Consider the following 17,934-nt stretch of genomic DNA (forward strand, 5'->3'; position numbering starts at 1 on the left):
CCTACTATTTATAAACTAAGACTCAAGATAAATGTACTCGATGACAAAATGTTCCAAACAAATGCAAAATAAAATGATCTAAAGATTCAAAATTTTTTGAATAGTAAAATTTAAAGTTTGTGTTTCTTAAGTAGAATAAAGCTGCATACACATACACAAGGTAATAATGAAATAAAAGGCATAAAGAATTCCCGAGTAAAAAAGGAATCAAATTGCTAAACTAAGCCAAGATACCATAAAAAGAAAAATAATTTGAAAGACTAAGACGTAAAAAAAAAAAAAAAAAAAAGACGCAAAGAGTAAAAATGTCTAGGAACCACAGATAAAAAATCAAAAGCAGAAACCAACAAAAAACAGACAAAAAACAAAACCCACACAAGAACTCACAAGCGTGAGCTAAGAGCATACATTAAATAAAAAAAGAATCTAGTAAAATAAGATGGAAAAAAATTTTTTTAAAAAGAGAAGCCACTCAAGTATCCATCGAGAAACAGATATGGTATATATGTATATACAATGGAATATTATTCAGCCATAAAGAGGATGAAGTTCTGATGTATGCTACAACATGGATGGACCTTGAAAACATTTTAACTGAAATAAGCCAAACATAGAATACCGTATGATTACAATTACATGAATTAACTAGAACAGGCAAATTCATAGAGACAGTAGATATAAGGTTACCAGGGGCTTGGAAAAGGAAGCAGTGAGGAATTACTGTTTCATGCATACATTTCTTTTGGGTGATGACAGGATTTTAGAAATAGCGGTGATGACTACAACATTCTGAAAGTAATTGCCACTGGCTAATTTTAGGTTTATACACATTTTACCACAATAAAAAAATGAGGTAGTAAAAACAGACTAAAAAGAAAAAAACCAGTACACAACAAAACATTTTAAACCAGAGATTAAAATATTAAAATAATATGGCAAATTATTGCAAAAGTATCACTCCCAAATGAAATTTAAAGAGCCTAAGGAACATAAGTTTATGGTAGGGAGGTATGTCAAAGTGGCAGCAGCATAAATAGATAGCTTAATATCAGATAAGTAGGATGACCATATAATTTACCATCCTAACCAGGACATTTCTGAGAGGAAAGGGGACCCTATTAATAATTACACAGGGACAACAGGTGTAGATTGGGACTGTCCTAGGCAAATAGGAATGTGTGGTGACTCTACACATAAAGGTAATCAGGTCCTCAAGGTTGAGGTCAAGCCCACAGCTTGGGGTCTTGCCAAAGTACAACAGTCTGAAACCATCTTCCTGAAGGACACAAGTGGTCAAAAATGCAAGCCTTTCTTTTTCTTTCTTTCTTTCTTTTTTTTTTAAACAAACGATTAACACAATTACATGGAGTTATTCAAGTTTACTAATTTGGGATTCATAAACAATTAACACCTTATTAGATTTTGTTAAAAGCTATTATGATATTCTGGGAATTTCAGGTAGCTGAATTATACTTTGAAATGCACAGATTGGCAACCTTCTCAGGTCTCCTCCCTCCTTGGGAGCTTTGTACTCTATCATTCAATAAAGTTTACTATCACTCAATAAACCTTGCTTTGCTGCCCACAGAATAAGGAAAAAAAAAAAAAAGAAAGAAAGAAAAAGGAAAAAAGAAATGCACTGGCAGGTGTAAAGATTTCCTTTTTCTTTTTTAGGTGTATAGATTTCCTAACGTGAATCATTTTCTATAAATACACATCTTTATATATTACATTACAGTGCTAAAAATTTATACATGTATATGCTTTTATACTTATATTGAACTATAGACAATTGAACCTTAACATTTAAAAAATTAAACTAGAACTACTGAGAAAATTAGTAACTGAGATCCTATCCATTCTTTATCTTTAAATTATTTTAAACTAAAATTTAAAACTAAAATTAATCTTAATGACCTATAAATAGGTTAACTTAAAAAGTCCATACCTTACTTGAGAAGCTCCGAGTTGGGATGTTTCTTGCTAACTCTGATATCGTGGGTTTACTCTGCAGACACTTGGTTAGGTGATATTTTTTCAATTTTATTCTATTGTAATAATGATCAGCGAAGTTACAGTGATTCAAGTGCTGTTTCTGCATGCATTTCCCAAGGTGAGGAATACTATACTTCAAAGCCTGGAGAAATAATTTGCTCTTCTGCTGCATGATATCAGAGTACCTGGTTTATGCTCCCTTTGGAGCATATGATTTCATAGGTAGGATTACACAGTAGTGGGTTCTCAGAGTATCTAAGATCCGTAGTTCTTATCCCTCCCCTTCAGGGCCATCCACCCCTCAGGTTATGAATAACTGCAGACAGCTGATAACTCAGGTTAAAAATACCTGAGAACTTGTGTAAGTTTAAGTTTCATTCAAATCACACTTCTTGGCAGACGTGACTTAAATGTCTCATTTGTAAAGTCAGTCCTATCAGGCTCAAACTAGGCAGCACTGATTCTGGTACACATGGGGCAAACTAAAAAACAATAACAAAATAAAAAACAAAAAAATAAAAATTTGCAAATACACACACTTAAATGAAGGCATTCTGGAACTCTTGAGGGTGTTAAGAGGCAAAATAGCTTTGATCTTGCGAAATTCAGAACTTATCTTTGGTACACATATGAAAGATAAGCCGGAAAAGCCTACTCAGTAAAGGCAGAAGAGTGTTGAGTGTTTGCTACGTGCCAGACACTTTTATACACTTTGTCTAATTTAAACTTCATAAGGACCTGATAGAGTTGCCATTATAACGTTCATTTTACAGGTGGAAAGTTTCCACAAGTGCCCTGGGTCACCTGGACAGAAAGTAATAGGACAAAAAGTCCAATCCGGTTTGGCTCCAAATCTTAGACTCACCACCGGACTTAACGTTAAAGAGCTCTTTAGCTCTTTATTTAAAACAAAACACATCACTTCAGAATGAAAAAAAAAAAAAAAAAAAGAATGTGAGGCCACCTCTTCTGGTTTCTGTTGAAAAGATGGTTCTTTATTAACCCATCAAAATAAGGCTAGTAAGAAGAGACACCTGGGTTCAGGTCGTCACTCCGGCACTCCCCACCTGTGCCTCAGTTTCTTCATCTGCAAAACTGAGATAATGACACCATTTACCTTATGGAGTTAAGAATAAAACTAGACAATTTTCGTTAAGATCTTAATACGGCGCCTGGCTCGTAGCGGGCACTCAATAGATACTGGCTACTATGATTTTAAGAAAAACGGCAAGTATCTTGCACACGGCTGAATGTCATCGTGGAAGTCTTCCGCAAAAGGCCCCTCGGTATCAAAGGCATAATGCTGCGTCAGATTTACTGGGGATCCACTGGATCTGCTACGACGCCTCCGCCCCCCATAATCTCTGTGTCGCAGCAAAATAACGGGCGAGTGGGCACAGGAGATCAGCAGCCAACACTAACCCCCCGCCCCCGGCCCTGTTAGGACCTCAGTCATTACGCCCATGCCCGCAGCCTCCATCCATCCATCCATCCATCCATCCATCCATCCATCCATCCTTCATCGGCAGGGAGAAGACAGTATTGCAAGGCTAGGAACGGGGTGGGGGAGACAAATGGGTGTTCCCGGCGCGACTCTCCACCCTGGGGAGGAGGCGAAGTGAGAGCAAGCCGGCTGGGGGCTGCGGGTGCGGGTGGGGGTGGGGGTGGGGTGGCGGCCACCGTTTGCGCCACGCGGAGAAGCGACGCGGGGCAAAGAGCGAGGAGCAAGGGGACTGAGGGATGGCTGCGTGAGGGGACGATGGGGAGAACCCCTCCAGCACACGGTATGCCCCGCCATACGTACGCAAGTTGGAGGACAGTCGGACGCGCTCTGCACACCGAAACGAGAGGGCAAGTCCGAGAATTAAAGCTTTCAGGGAGGAGCGCCGGTGCTGCCTCAGTCCCGTCCAGCCGAAGTCTGCGTTCTGCAGCCCGCAGGACGACAGCCTATCCAGAGCCGCCCAGAGCTGGTTTGCAGCACGCTGGCCTACGTAACCCCAGTCAAGCACAAGCCCTAAGCAGATTTCGCCATCTTTATTATGGTCATGAATAGTTTCTCCTCCGCCGGAGGTTTTTTTTTAAACCCTGAAAGTTCTAATATTTTTCGTTCTTTGCTAGTCATTTGGGCTCGCGATGAGGCAGAGGACGGAGGGAGCAGAGGAGCCAGTGTCCCACTAGTTCTGCCGCAACGCCCTTACGGTTTGGTCCGCCCTCACTAAAGATGGCCGCCACCAAATTGGTGCAATGACGCGAGCCGCGCGGGCCTGGTTGCCAAGGAGACGCGAATACCGGAAATGCGGAATTCGGGGAGGGCGCGCGCTCCAGGGCGGTCGGAGGGAGGTCCGGCTCGCAGGTCCTGACTGAGAAGAAGTCGGCAGGTCCTGGCAGGGGAGAGCTGTCGCCGCGACAGCTCGGGGAAGAGGCGGCTTTAACAGGATGGAGTCGCGAGCCGCGGACGCCGAGGCCAGGGAGGCTGAGCGAGCTGCGGGCGGAGGCCCAGCAAGCAGCGGCGCTTCTCGGGGGCTTCAAGTCTCGGAGCCCTTGGGAGCCGCCCGGTGGAAGCTCCTGCGTCAGGTAAGGAAGAGCCTCACCTTTGCCTTCGGTCTCTGTGCTCGCAGCTGTGCGGCGGGCGACCGGCCGCGACTCTCCGGCAGCTCCGGCAGTTGCCTCGTAGTTTTGCCGGAGCCCCCTGAGAAGCGCCCCCTTGCTTCTGCTAAGGGTCCCACCAAAGGGGAGGAATTGGATCGGGTGGGGCGGGGAGGGGGCAGCCAAGGCTGAGTTCCTGGAAAATGCAGGTGGAAGTGGGTGTTCCGTTGGGTGTTTGTCTGCATCTGGGGACTTTTCCTTTGGCGCGCCAGCCCGGGTGGTGGGACCGCCGCTCCGCACCCCACGCCGCCCCTCACTCCCGCTTCTGCTTTACTTCTCTCCCGGGGCTTCCTCTCCCGGCTCCTTAGCCAGACTGAGTGCGGCTCAAGTTTGGCCTCTTTCTGGGAGATCCGCGCGGCTGACCGGGTCGGGACTGTGACGTTGCACGTGCTGTCGGGCCCGGGACGGAGCTGGGTTCCCTCTGGCCTTCCTGGGCTGTGGGAGCCTCGCGTGGATCTTGTCCGGAGTGACCCGCGAGATTCTTAGCGTCCCAGGTGGGCGAGTCCGGGTGTGTCGGACTTGAGGACTTCAGAGCTGTGACCGTGGCTGGTGACCTCAGCTGTATGCAGGTTGGACACATTTCTGATTTGACATCCCCGACCCTCTCTCCAAACTTCTTCCCCGCCTCCCCGCCCCCCAAACTTCTTGAACTAAAATCTGTTTGTTGTTTTGCACACCAGGGTTATTATGCCTCTGCCTGGGGGTTCCTCCTAAAAACTTGAATCAGGAGGATACTTTCCATTTCTGACTTGATTTTTAGTTACTTCTTTTAATTTTTTTTTTTAAAGATTTTATTTATTTATTTATTCATGAGAGACAGAGAAAGAGAGGCAGAAGGAGGCTCCCCGGAGGGAGCCTGCTGAGGGACTGGATCCTAGGACCCCGGGGATCATGACCTGATGACCTGAGCCCGACTGGATCCTAGGACCCCCGGGATCACGACCTGAGCCAAAGGCAGATGCTCAACCCCTGAGGCACCCAGGCGCTTCCATTTCTGACTGTTGTATTTTGAGAAGAATTTTCCAGCAATGGCCACATTATTTTTTTGAGATTGTGTTTTGAGGGGTTACTTCGTTTACAGTTGTCTCCAGTCCCCTTTTCATTATGATGTCATGACATAACTCGGTGATCATTTCTCTTCTGGTGCTTTGACGGTCTATCCAAAGCATTCATGATCTGGTTTTGTTGTTAATGTTGCAAAATTACAGGATAATGAATGCATGTCTTCACATAGATCACTATCACAGGGATTTTCTACAGTGAAATAAACATCATTTAAAGTTGAATTATGAACATAGCCAATTAGGGCCTTAAATTAATCAATCAAATCTTAGTGTGATGATGTCAGTGAATCTTAGTGTAGTGAGAACTCCAGCTGACCAGCACATATGTTCACTCTGAGAATGCAGAACGAACCAGGACAAGCTTTGGCTATGGCTGCCATTTGAACTCCTCATATGCTTTGACATTAGACGTTTTGGTACACATGTGTACTCTGCTTAGAGTCTTCTTGTCTTCTTTCCTACCTGTTGAATGACTTCATTTTTCAGATCTATGTTTTAATGAAGTCTCCTGACTCCATTTGGCTGAGTTAGACCCTCAGCTCACTTTACCAGTGAACCCCATATCGTATCACTTTATGATCGTTTGATCAGAGTCCATCTAACTTACAAGAATCGGAGTTCTTGGGACACCAGGGTAGCTCAGTGGTTGGGTGTCTGCCTTTGGCTCAAGGTGTGATCCTGGAGTCCTGGGATCGAGTCCCACATCTGGCTCCCTGCGAGGAGCCTGCTTCTTCTGCCTATGTTTCTGCCTCTCTCTCTCTGTCTCTCTCATGCATAAATAAATAAAATCTTAAAAAAAAAAAAAGAATGGGGGGATCCCTGGGTGGCACAGCGGTTTAGCGCCTGCCTTTGGCCCAGGGCGCGATCCTGGAGATCCGGGATCGAGTCCCACATCGGGCTCCCGGTGCATGGAGCCTGCTTCTCCCTCTGCCTGTTCTCTGCCTCTCTCTCTCTGTGACTATCATAAATAAATAAAATTAAAAAAAAAAAAAAAAAGAATGGGAGTTCTCCCTGGTTTGAAAAGATGATATTTTATTGATCTGCATCCTCTGCACCTTGGACAGTGCCTGTCTAGTTGGTTTTTAGCAGATGTCTTTAAGCATCATGGAAAGCCTGAGAGGAGGAACAGGCTTTATTTATTATTTTTATTTTTATTTTTTATTTTTGAGGAACAGGCTTTAAATGACCCATAGTATCAGGTCCTCAGTGTATTGTATTAGTTAACTGTTAATGAGTAACAAGGAAGGCACATAGAGCAGATGAAAAAGCAGCAATGGCCATGACACACATTCACAAACACCTACAGAATGAAATAATGTTGGGGCTCCTGGGTGGCTCAGTCAAGCATCTGCCTTGGGCTCAGGTCATAATCCTGGGACATCCTGGGATTGAGCCCTGCATCAGGCTCCCTGCTCAGTGGGGAGTCTGCTTCTCCCTCTCCCTTTGCTGCTGCCCCTGCTTGTGTTCTCTCTGTTAAATAAGTAAAACCTTTAAAAAGTAATATTACCGAGAGGTTTAAATCTTGGCTGAAGAATCTGATTAATGGAATATTTCATAGTATGATTTAAATTAAAAACAATGCCATATGTTTGAGACTATCAGTGTTGAAAGAGCATGATTTTTGTACCTTTTCTTATCTCTGGTACTGAGCAAATTAACATTTCCTTGTTTCCTTTCTGACGTAATGAGTATGTAGCACATAGGGTTATTTGAAGATTTAGTGAAAAGTATGATAAGACATGCGTTATTCTTACTTAGACATTTAGTATAATTTGCTGATGCGCAATCTAGGCCTGGAGTTGTATTTGGTAAGATTTTTTTATGCATTGTATTTTTATTTTTATTTATTTTTTAACATTAGTTTTAAAGGTAGAATTTAGTGATTCATCAGTTGCATGTAACAGCCAGTGCTCATTACATTAGGTGCCTTCCTTAATGCCCATCACCCAATTATCCCTTTCCCCCCACCCACCTATGCATTTTTTTTTTTTTAAGATTTATTTATTTATTTATGAGAGACAGAGAGAGAGAGAGGCAGAGACCTAGGCAGAGGGAGAAGCAGGCTCCTCATAGGGAGCCCGATGTAGGACTTGATCCCCGATCCTGGGATCACGCCCTGAGCTGAAGGCAGATGCCCAACCGCTGAGCCACCCAGGCGTCCCTATGTATTGTATTTTTAAAATAGTTTGCCATTCAGACTTGTTTCTTCTTGCGTCAGTTTTGGTAGTTGTATTCTTCTAGGAACTTATCCATTTCATCTAGATTTTCATAGTTTTATAATATTCCTTTGCTATTTTTTTAATGCCTGCTGGATCTATAGTGATCTCTTTACATCACATTGATATTTATATTTTCTCTTTTTTTTCTTACTAGTGTCAAGGATTTGTCAGTTTATTAATCTTTTTTTTTTAAAGATTTTATTTATTTATTCATGAAAGATACACAGAGAGAGAGAAAGGCAGAGACACAGGCAGAGGGAGAAGCAGGCTCCATGCAGGGAGCCTGATGTGGGACTGGATCCCAGGACTGCAGGGTCACGCCCTGAGCTGAAGGCAGACGCTCTACCATTGAACCACCCAAGCGTCCCTATCTTTTCTAAGAACCACCTTTTGGTATTTTAATCCTTCTAGCTATATTTTTGTTTTCTACATTATTAATTTATATTTTTGTTTTCTACATTATTAATTTCTACTTTTTAGGGAACTTAATTTGCTTCTCCCTGTAGTTTTTGCAATGGATGTTTAGCTTACTGATTTTTAGCCTTTCCACAGATTTCCCTCTAAGCATGAATTTATCTGCATTTCATATGTCTTGAAATATATATTTTTAAAATTTATTTTTATTTTTTAAAGATTTTATTTATTCATGAGAGACACAGAGAGAGAGACAGAGACACAGGCAGAGGGAGAAACAGGCTCCACAGGGAGCCTGATGTGGACTAGATCCTGGAACCCAGAATCATGACCTGAGCCAAAGGCAGATGCTCAACCACTGTGCCACCCAGGTGCCGCCTGAAATGTATTTTTTACTATTCAGTTCAAAATACTTTCAAATTTCCATTGTTTCCTTTTTTGTTTGTTTATAAGTTATTTAGAAGTATATTGCTGTATTTCCACATATATTTGGTGTTTTAGGTATGTTTTTAGTTATTTTTCATTTGATTATAACTATTAGGATATTCTATATCTTTAAAAAAACTTTCTATTATGGAAAATGTCTAACATGTACAAAACTAGAGATAATAGTTAATAATCACTCAGATATCCATAAACTTCAAAAATTTTTAGCTCCTGTGACCAACTTTATCTTCATTCTCTTATTACAACTCCCACCTCAAGATTATTTTGAAATAAATCTTAGATATATTTTTTCTATAGTTATTTCAGTACATATCTATATAAGATGACATTTAAAAAATAACTAAAATAGAGATGCCTGGGTGGCTCAGCAGTTAAGTGTCTGCCTCCAGCTCAGGGCGTGATCCTGGGATCCAGGATTGAGTCCCACATCGGGCTCCCTGCGAGGAGCCTGCCTCTCCCTCTGCCTATGTCTCTGCCTCTCTCTGCATCTCTCATGAATAAATAAATAAATCTTAAAAAAAAAATAACTAAAATACCATACCACACCCAAAGTAATTTCTTTCTTTCTTTCTTTCTTTTTTTTTTTTAGATTTTATTTATTTATTCATTAGAGACACACAGAGAGAGAGAGAGAGAGAGAGAGAGAGAGAGAGAGAGGCACAGGCACAGGCAGAGGGAGAAGCAGGCTCCATTCAGGGAGCCTGATGTGGGACTTGATCCCAGGACTCCAGGATCATGCCCTGGGCCAAAGGCAGGTGCTAAACCGCTGGGCCACCCAGGGATATCCCCAAAGTAATTTCTTGATGCCATGAGGTAGCTGATCAGTTTCCAGATTTTCCCCATTTGTCTCAAAATTTTTCTTTACAATTTGATTATTTTGAAATATGCAACTCAGATGTAAACATTGTTATTAGTTGATAAGTTACTTAAGTCTTTTTTTAAGTACAGTTTTTATTAATTTAAGTGATCTCTGCACCCAATGTGGGGCTTGAACTCATGACCCCAAGATCAAGAATTGCTTGCTCTTCTGAGCTGACCAAGTGCCCTGTTTCATAAGTCTTTTTAATCTAAATGTTCTCTCTCTGTCTCTTTTACCTCTATTAGAGTTTCCCATAATTTGAATTTTGCTAATTGTCCTTGATGATGTTTAATGTGTTCCTCAGGTCTTATTTTCTATTTCCTTTAAAGTTCCTATTTCCTAGATAGAGAGGCTTGATCAGATTCAGGTTTAATGTTTTTGGTTTGGTCTGGTTTGGTTGGTCAAGATGATGGTGAGTATGCTTTCATTAGTAGTCAAAGTTGTGTCTGGTTATTGCTCTTCTTCTTCTTCTTCTTCTTCTTTTTTTTTTCTTCAAGATTTTATTTGTTTAAGAGAGAGTGAGACCAAGAGAGATCATTCATTGAGGGAGACGGAGAGGGAGAAGCCGACTCATCCCTGAGCAGCAAGCCAGATGTGAGGCTGGATCCCAGGACCTGGATCAACCAACTGAGCCACCCAGGCGTCCCTGGATATTTCTCTTCTTGGTGATATTTGTTTAGGTTCATGAATTCATGAGGAGGTTGAAAATGGTGATATTCTAATTGTGTTTTTCTTCATTTATTTATTGTTATATTAGCATAAATACAAACTTCCCCTTATCATCTATTTGTATATTCTTAGTTATAGTTCATAAAAGACAGAAAAATACTTGATTCTCCTCTTTGTTTACTAATTTTCCGAATAATAAATTGGTCTCTAGCATCCTTTAAAGATCATCAATGGGACATTTTATTATTTTATTTTTTTTAGGTCTTATTTATTTTTATTTGACATAAAGAGAGTGTGTGACAGTGAGCATAAGCAGGGGGCATGGCAGGCAGAGGGAGAGGGAGAAGCAGGCTCCCTGCTGACTAAGGAGCCCAATGCTAGACTCGATCCTAGGACATTGGGATCATGACCTGAGCAATGGGGCATTAAAAAAAAAAAAAGCCCTGATGAACTTGTGTTTTGATTCTACTACATTTATTTCCTTTGTTAGTGCTCACACTGTCCCATCTTTGGCCAATGACCCTATTTAATTGGCTTTGGAGTCCTTTTATTTTTTTAATTTATTTTATTTATTCATTTTTAAAAGATTTTATTTATTTATTCATGAGAGACACAGAGAGAGGCAGAGACATAGGGGGAGAAGCAGGCTCCTCACAGGGATCCTGATGTGGGACTTGATCCCTAAACTAGGATCACTCCCTGAGCCAAAGGCAGACGTTCAACCACTGAGCCACCCAGGCATCCCTGGAGTCCTTTTAATATAGCCTTTAATTTTTTATGGCTTTCTTATTTTCTTGTATGCAGCACGTCCTAGGTTCATTTGTCCAATTTATGCCATTTCTCCAAGGGACTTTACTTTGTTTTAATAGAAAATGCTATTTAGAGGCAGCAATGTGGTCATTAAGTGTGTTCATTGCTACTGGTTTGGTCATTGTTTCTAGAACTTTTAAGTGGTCAGATGCAGGAAACATATTTTTAAAAATGTTTTAATAAGTAAAATAACCATTATTTTCTTTATTCAGATTCAGAGCTCTAGAGTTTTTGCTTAATATCATTAATCTTACAGCTATATTTGTTTCTCCCATACTTAAAAACCCAGTTTTCAATGACCCCTCCCAACAAAACTACTCATTTATCTTAAAACAGACGCACATACATATACAGAATAATATACCTCCCCTTGCCTAGGTAGCAAGCTTTGACATTCTAAGTCCACAGGCTATAAAAGGTGTTGCTTATCTTTTTAGCTCTTTTTTTTTGTGGAATCACATCATTGTCCTCACAAGGAAAGTGATTACAAAAGCCAGGCTCACCTCTCTAGATTTATTTCCTTTTTAAAAGTTTTTAGACTGGTAAATCTTCACTAGCTCTCTACTTTGTTCTCTGCTACCTACAAATAATGTTTTAAGGTACTCTGTCCAAGGATGTCTGGGTGGCTCAGTTGGTTAAGCATCAACTCTTGGTTTCGGCTTGGGTCATGATCTCAGGGTCCTGGGATCGAGCCCTGTGTCAGGCTTTGGGCTCAGCTTATCCTTCTTCCTTTGTTCCTCCCCCTGTTCTCTCTCTATCTCTCTCTACTCTCCTCCTTGAATAAATAATTTTCAAAAAATATTAAAAAAAGATATTCTGTCCATCTTCTCTAGTTCTCTAGTAAGAGGTTGGTCCGCATTACCTAACCTTCTATTATTGGAATTGTAAGTCCAACTTTGAATGCTGTGTTTATATAATGTAAACACAATATTTGGTTTTATTTCAAAGGTTCTGAAGCAGAAGCACCTGGATGATTGTCTGCGACATGTATCTGTAAGAAGATTTGAATCATTTAATCTGTTTTCAGTAACAGAAGCCAAAACAAGGGCAACTGAAGAGGAAGTTGGTGCATGGTTCCAATATACAAGTGTCTTCTATCCTGAGTACAGCATTTCTCTAAGGTAAACATCACTCCGGTGACGATTTTTTTTTTAAGTATTTTTCTCTTGTAGAAGAAAAGCCGTCTAATAAGACTCTCATTATTCATTCTATTGAATTTGCAGGTAATCTTGATCAGAACTTGGGTTTTATAGCATTGTGTTAGGAAATCCTGCTGCTTTAACTGGGTTTTGTTGTATTCTCAGAACTAAAGAAAAAAAATTCTCAGGAATGTAGTGGCATTTGAGGACAAAGTGCCTTGCAAATCAAAAGGTTCTTTTAACCATTCTCTCAGAGCATTTGACAAGAAACCAAGTTCTTTTTGAGACAAGGAAGGCTGAAAGTGAAAACAGAATTTTCCAAACTACTCTTGAAGTAGTAGTTATCTGAAAAGTCAAGCTTTAGGATTTTTTCCCATTCATGTTTTGTCACTTTCAGAATGGAATCTTAAGAATAGGAGGAAAAAATTCAGCTGAAAACACTGCTTTTGTGAGAAGCATACAGAGTGTTCTGGCTTTAAAAATCATTAAAAGAAAAAAGAAGAGTTGCAAACTGAAGTAACAAGATACCATCTTTACTGAATTAATTTTCTCTCACAGTTATAGCCTAGCATGTTGCACTATTACCGTAGGTGTTTGATTTTATAACATCTGCCTTTTTTGACAAGATTTCACATTTTGAAAGGGAGGGAGGAGCACATTTACAGTAACTGTAAGAAGAGCAAAAAACATTTTAAGTGGAATGAGACTGAATAAGGTTTAGGTGAGGCGAGGAATAATTTTAAGAAAAAAGTTTTCACAAAGAATGTCTATTTATAGTATATGTTTCTTGAACTATTTCAGTTTAAAATATCTAAGCTTTAGAAGACATCATAATAGCTTAAAATTTGGGATCTGGATAAAAATTGACAAGGGTGGGCAGGGAAGAACAATTAGGATCTGGTTTCATAATACTGCTTTGTTGGAAACTCCAAAAAGAAGGTAAAAACCTAGGGATTTGTGTGAGCTTGCCTGATATTCATTATGAGATTCTAATTAGAATCTCACATTCTGATGGAGATAAATAGTTTTGTTCTTGGTTAGGAAGGGTAGAAAAATGCATTACTTGCTGACTATGTGCCACGTACAGAGTGAGGTGCTTTGATATGTGCTAACTCATGTAATCCTTACAGTACTCTACAAAATAGTAATGAAGATAATTAAACAATTGGGAGATAGGATCTCTAAGGAAATTAAAAATAAGTCAGAACAGAGTGATCCAATAACAGTCTTCAGGTATAAAGTTCTAAAACTTACCCTCCAAATTCATTGGAGGACAAGTTGCAGTAAGTGTAAAATGTGCCAAGAATCATATCCTGACATCTTCAAGGTCCTGGTAAGGGTTAGCTAGAGAGAATGTGACATCATCAATTCATGGTTCTATTGCAAGTGACCTTGCTGTAGCAGGAACCCAGGTGCCAATGTAAACCGAGACTCCTTTCCAATGGCATGGTTCTTTGTGATATATCCATTTTTCAAAAAAATAAACACAAATCTGTCTATATAAATATGACATTGAATTCTAATTTACAGAGAGAAGACCGGTGACTAAGCTAGAACATTGGCTGCAATGGCTACCAAGATGTAATCTCTTTTTTCAAACTAGTTTATTTTTCTCCACACTGGTAATGCAAAAATCACAGTAGCTTACATGTATTCTAGAGCTGGACGCTACCTTAGAAAAATTTTGAAAAGATCAGGGATCCCTGGGTGGCGCAGCGGTTTGGCGCCTGCCTTTGGCCCAGGGCGCGATCCTGGAGACCCGGGATCGAATCCCACGTCAGGCTCCCGGTGCATGGAGCCTGCTTCTCCCTCTGCCTGTGTCTCTGCATCTCTCTCTCTGTGACTATCATAAATAAATAAAAATTAAAAAAAAAAAATTTTGAAAAGATCAGGACCACATTGGTAAAGGCTGACCACTGAGTGACTATGATGTGACAAGCCCTATTGCGAGTGGTTTACAGGTATTAGCTTATTTAATCCACACAACACCTTATGTGGTAAATACTGTTATTACCCTCATTTCACAGATGAGCAAAATGAAACCCAGAGAGGTTAAATGACTTGATTGAGGTCACCAGCCAAGTTTACACCTCTAGTCAAACCCCAGTTGTCTGGTTCCACAGCCTGTACTTTTAAAAACTTTTATTTTGGAATAATTACAGACATTCAGGAAGTTGCAGAAATAGTACAAGGAGTTCGCATACCCTTCACCTAGCTATCTCCGTTGGTAAAATTTTATATAATGATACTCACTGTCTGTACTTTTAACTTCTACATATACTGGCTCTCCTGAGGCAATCGTGTATGCACTTATTCATTTTACAGATGAAGGGATTGAGGCCCAGATAAACTAAATTTCCTCATTGATTATTCTGAGCAATCTATTTCTTACTCCATAATTCTGTTACCATATAGGAAATTGCTGAAATTACTACAATTGCTTAGGTAGGGGAGGATTTCTGCCAACAATAGTTCGTTCCATTCCATTGCCAATTTTGTTCACCTTGATTTTTTTTACCACTTCCTCTTGTTTTCTGTTATATGCCCAACATGGCTCTTCATTCTTGTTTCCTTGATATCTCATTACTAACTCTTTTCTCAACCTGCTTTCAAGACATTTATGTAGCTACTTCTATCATCTTCAGTGTTTGAATTGTGAGCATTCTAAAGGTAAAAAAAAATTACTTGCAGTAACTAAAAGTAGTGGTTTAGAAGGTAGTTTGGAATGGCGTACCATTATTTCATCTACATTTTTTAAAGTTTGTTGAGTCAACACTATGGAATAATTGAAAAAAAAAATGATGAATAGGGCAGCCCGGGTGGCTCAGCGGTTTAGCACTGCCTTTAGCCCAGGGCATGATCCTGGAGACCCCGGATCGAGTCCCACGTCAGGCTCCCAGCATGGAGCCTGTTTCTCCCTCTGCCCCTGTCTCTGCCTCTCTCTCTCTCTCTCCCTCTCTGTCTCTCATGAATAAATAAATACAATCTTAAAAAAAAAAAAAAGATGAATAGTTTTAAATAAATTTAAATCAATAAATATTTAATGGCACCTTCTATATAGGTTAACAAAAAGAAACTTAAGATATATTATCCTCAAGGCTTTTTTTTTTTTTTAAGATTTTATTTATCCATTCATGAGAGACACACAGAGAGAGGCAGAGACACAGGCAGAGGGAGAAGCAGGCTCCACGCAGGGAGCCCAATGTGGGACTCAATCCCAGGATCATGCCCTGGGCCGAAGGACGCTAAACAGCTGAGCCACCCAGAGATCCCCTCCTCAAGGCTTTAAATATGTGAATTTTTAAATATGTGAAAAGTTGAATAATAAAGATAATTAAGAAGGAAAAGTGAGCATCCATTCTCAGAACTCTCATTAGGCAGTGCATAACTAATTTCCAAAGGAGTGAAAGACTTCATACAAATTAGGCGTTTAGAGATACGAGTGATATTTGTAAGGCCTTGACAGGCAGCGATTTAAATTGGATCTAGAAGTAGTTGGAACTTCTGAGGGAAAGGGAGAAGTCATTTCAGATGGGAGCAAAGGCACGAGAAGATATCCAAGGGGAAAACATACAAGGCAGAATCATAAGTGGTTCTCAAGAACCATCACGATCTCTAGGGGAATGGTAGTCAATATGTGTTATATGATGGCTCTGCTTCTGGGTTCTCATGAAAGGCTGAGCCTTTGGGATGTTTTGATCGTTACGGATTATATATATATACATATATATATATGTACACATATATATATATGTATATATATATTTCACTTTCTCAGTTCTTATCGTCTGACATCACCTGCTCCAATTCAACAGGGGTGATGCCTATCGTGATTAATAATTGTTATCAGTACTTGCTAGTATTGTCTTTCTTAAAATTTCCCTACATATTAATTTCTGTCTTGTTAAAGTTTTATTAGGCTTGAAATGAGTTAAATAACTAGATGCTTGTGAATTCAAAGTACATAGTTGTATCTTGTTTGTATTATTAAAAGGCATGTAAGTGGTGGCCTAAATTAAAACTTGGACCATTATTTTTTGCCAGCCTTGTATGATGATACTTAAAATGAAGGAATAGCAGGGAGAAGTAGGCAAGTGGGAAGAAAAAAAACAAAATGAGGGAACACACAATTTCCCGTGGTGACTTTTCATCAGAGGTAAAAGTCCGGACAAGGTAAAAGTTAGACAAAATCCCCAAGATGTGTTGTCTTTTCTGTGTATCTAAAGATAATTGACTGCTTGTTCCTAAGCAAACTATTAAAAGTTAGGAAATTAAAATCCAGGGTATGACTCCTACTTTATTCCTTGGGAAAGTCTTTTTGTCTTTTTGATACTTTATTTTTATTTCTTAGAACTTTATAGAAGAGGTTCTTGCAATTAAGTAGATGTTTGTATAGAGAACATCCAGGAGGTGTTTATATTAAAATCTGCCCCCCATCTCTCTGTTTTGTAATCTCCAGTTTGTTATAATCTTTTGTTGTAAACAAAGTTTACTATATTGATACTAGAAATTGTTTCCCACTCTCCATATTTCAACCCAATTTCAGCGTCATAGGAATTTGCATATTCTGGAAGCTTCAAATATTTACATTATATTTGGAACTATAGAAGTGCCTGAGTTATTCATTTATAAATGTGTATATGTCATAGGTGTAGACAAAGCTGAAAGGCCTGAACTCTCCTCCTTTCTTTGAATAAAACTACTATTGCCATAGTAATTGCTGAATTAGAAGCCTAGTGCTTTTGACTTTTAGCTTGTCCTGGGAGCTTAGAATGGGCAAGACATCAGGAATGACTTGTCTTGGACTGTGGTGCATCTTTCTAATACAACAGATGCACTGCAGTGAGGTCATATATTCCTTCTGTAGGGAAAGGAAAACAAAATCTTCATCCACTTAGTTTAGTATGTACTCTGTGAGAGCCCATGAAATAAGAACTAGCGATGGGAATGGTATGCTTGTGAAATTCAGTGTATGGCAGATTATCATTACATATGTGATAGATAATAAGTATCCATTTAAAGTTTGGCAAGGCTGGCATCTGAGGCACCCCAGGCACCCCAATAACTGGAAGTGTTTACCTCTTAGTACCCTTCACTTGTTTCACACCTCTCCAAGTCCTCTCCCCCCCCCCTATAAACAATAGTTTGTGTCCTATATCTGTGAATCTGGTTTTGTTTTGTTTCTTCATTTTTGATTTGCAGTCTCCTGATGACTAAAGATGTCCATCCTTTCATGTGCTTTCACTTATATGTGAAATTATACAGCGTTTGTCTTCTCTCTGACATATCTTCTGTCTTCACTCTTTAGCCATTTATTTTTGAAAGAGTTCCAAAATGTATTGTATCGAGAACCGTTTTCAAATCTTTTCCTTCTATAAACCTCTCTTTTTTCTTCTATGGCCTTTTAGGGCTCATTTTACTCTCTGGCCCACTCTTTCTTTTTTTCTTCTTTTTTAGACTGAAATTCTATGGTTTTTGTATATTCATGTTGTGCAGTCGTCACCACTGCCTAATTCTAGAGATCTTTTTCACCCCAGGAAGAAACCCCATACCCATTCATAGTGATTCCCCATCCTCTTCCTCCCCACCAAACCCTGGCAACCACTAATCTACTTACTGTCTGTATGAATTTACCTATTCTGGACATTCCATATAAATATAATCGTACAATA

General features: G+C 39.8%; 2 protein-coding genes across 16 annotated transcripts in view; one reads left to right on the forward strand and one right to left on the reverse strand.

The window, feature by feature from the left end:
- Window positions 1-4,313, reverse strand: part of PREPL (prolyl endopeptidase like) — a 65,999-nt gene extending 61,686 nt beyond the window's left edge. For 2 of the 12 annotated variants that reach the window (XM_072741728.1, XM_025992566.2), the window contains exons 1-2: window positions 3,800-3,959; window positions 1,949-2,137 (exon numbers count right to left, since the gene is read on the reverse strand). In XM_072741728.1, the coding sequence (XP_072597829.1) occupies window positions 1,949-2,101 (153 nt within the window). In that variant the 5' untranslated portion in view covers window positions 2,102-2,137; window positions 3,800-3,959. Of the gene's footprint in view, window positions 1-1,948; window positions 2,478-3,799 lie in introns of all 12 variants that reach the window. The other 10 variants (XM_072741726.1, XM_072741727.1, XR_003234015.2 and 7 more) reach the window with 10 other exon arrangements.
- A 118-nt stretch (window positions 4,314-4,431) lies between these two features.
- Window positions 4,432-17,934, forward strand: part of CAMKMT (calmodulin-lysine N-methyltransferase) — a 387,780-nt gene continuing 374,277 nt past the window's right edge. For 2 of the 4 annotated variants that reach the window (XM_025992568.2, XM_072741732.1), the window contains exons 1-2: window positions 4,432-4,569; window positions 12,072-12,244. In XM_025992568.2, the coding sequence (XP_025848353.1) occupies window positions 4,432-4,569; window positions 12,072-12,244 (311 nt within the window). Of the gene's footprint in view, window positions 4,570-5,080; window positions 5,211-10,141; window positions 10,355-12,071; window positions 12,245-17,934 lie in introns of those variants that run through there. The other 2 variants (XM_025992570.2, XM_072741731.1) reach the window with 2 other exon arrangements.

This window comes from Vulpes vulpes, chromosome 16, assembly GCF_048418805.1.
Source record: "Vulpes vulpes isolate BD-2025 chromosome 16, VulVul3, whole genome shotgun sequence".
Lineage (NCBI taxonomy): Eukaryota > Metazoa > Chordata > Mammalia > Carnivora > Canidae > Vulpes > Vulpes vulpes.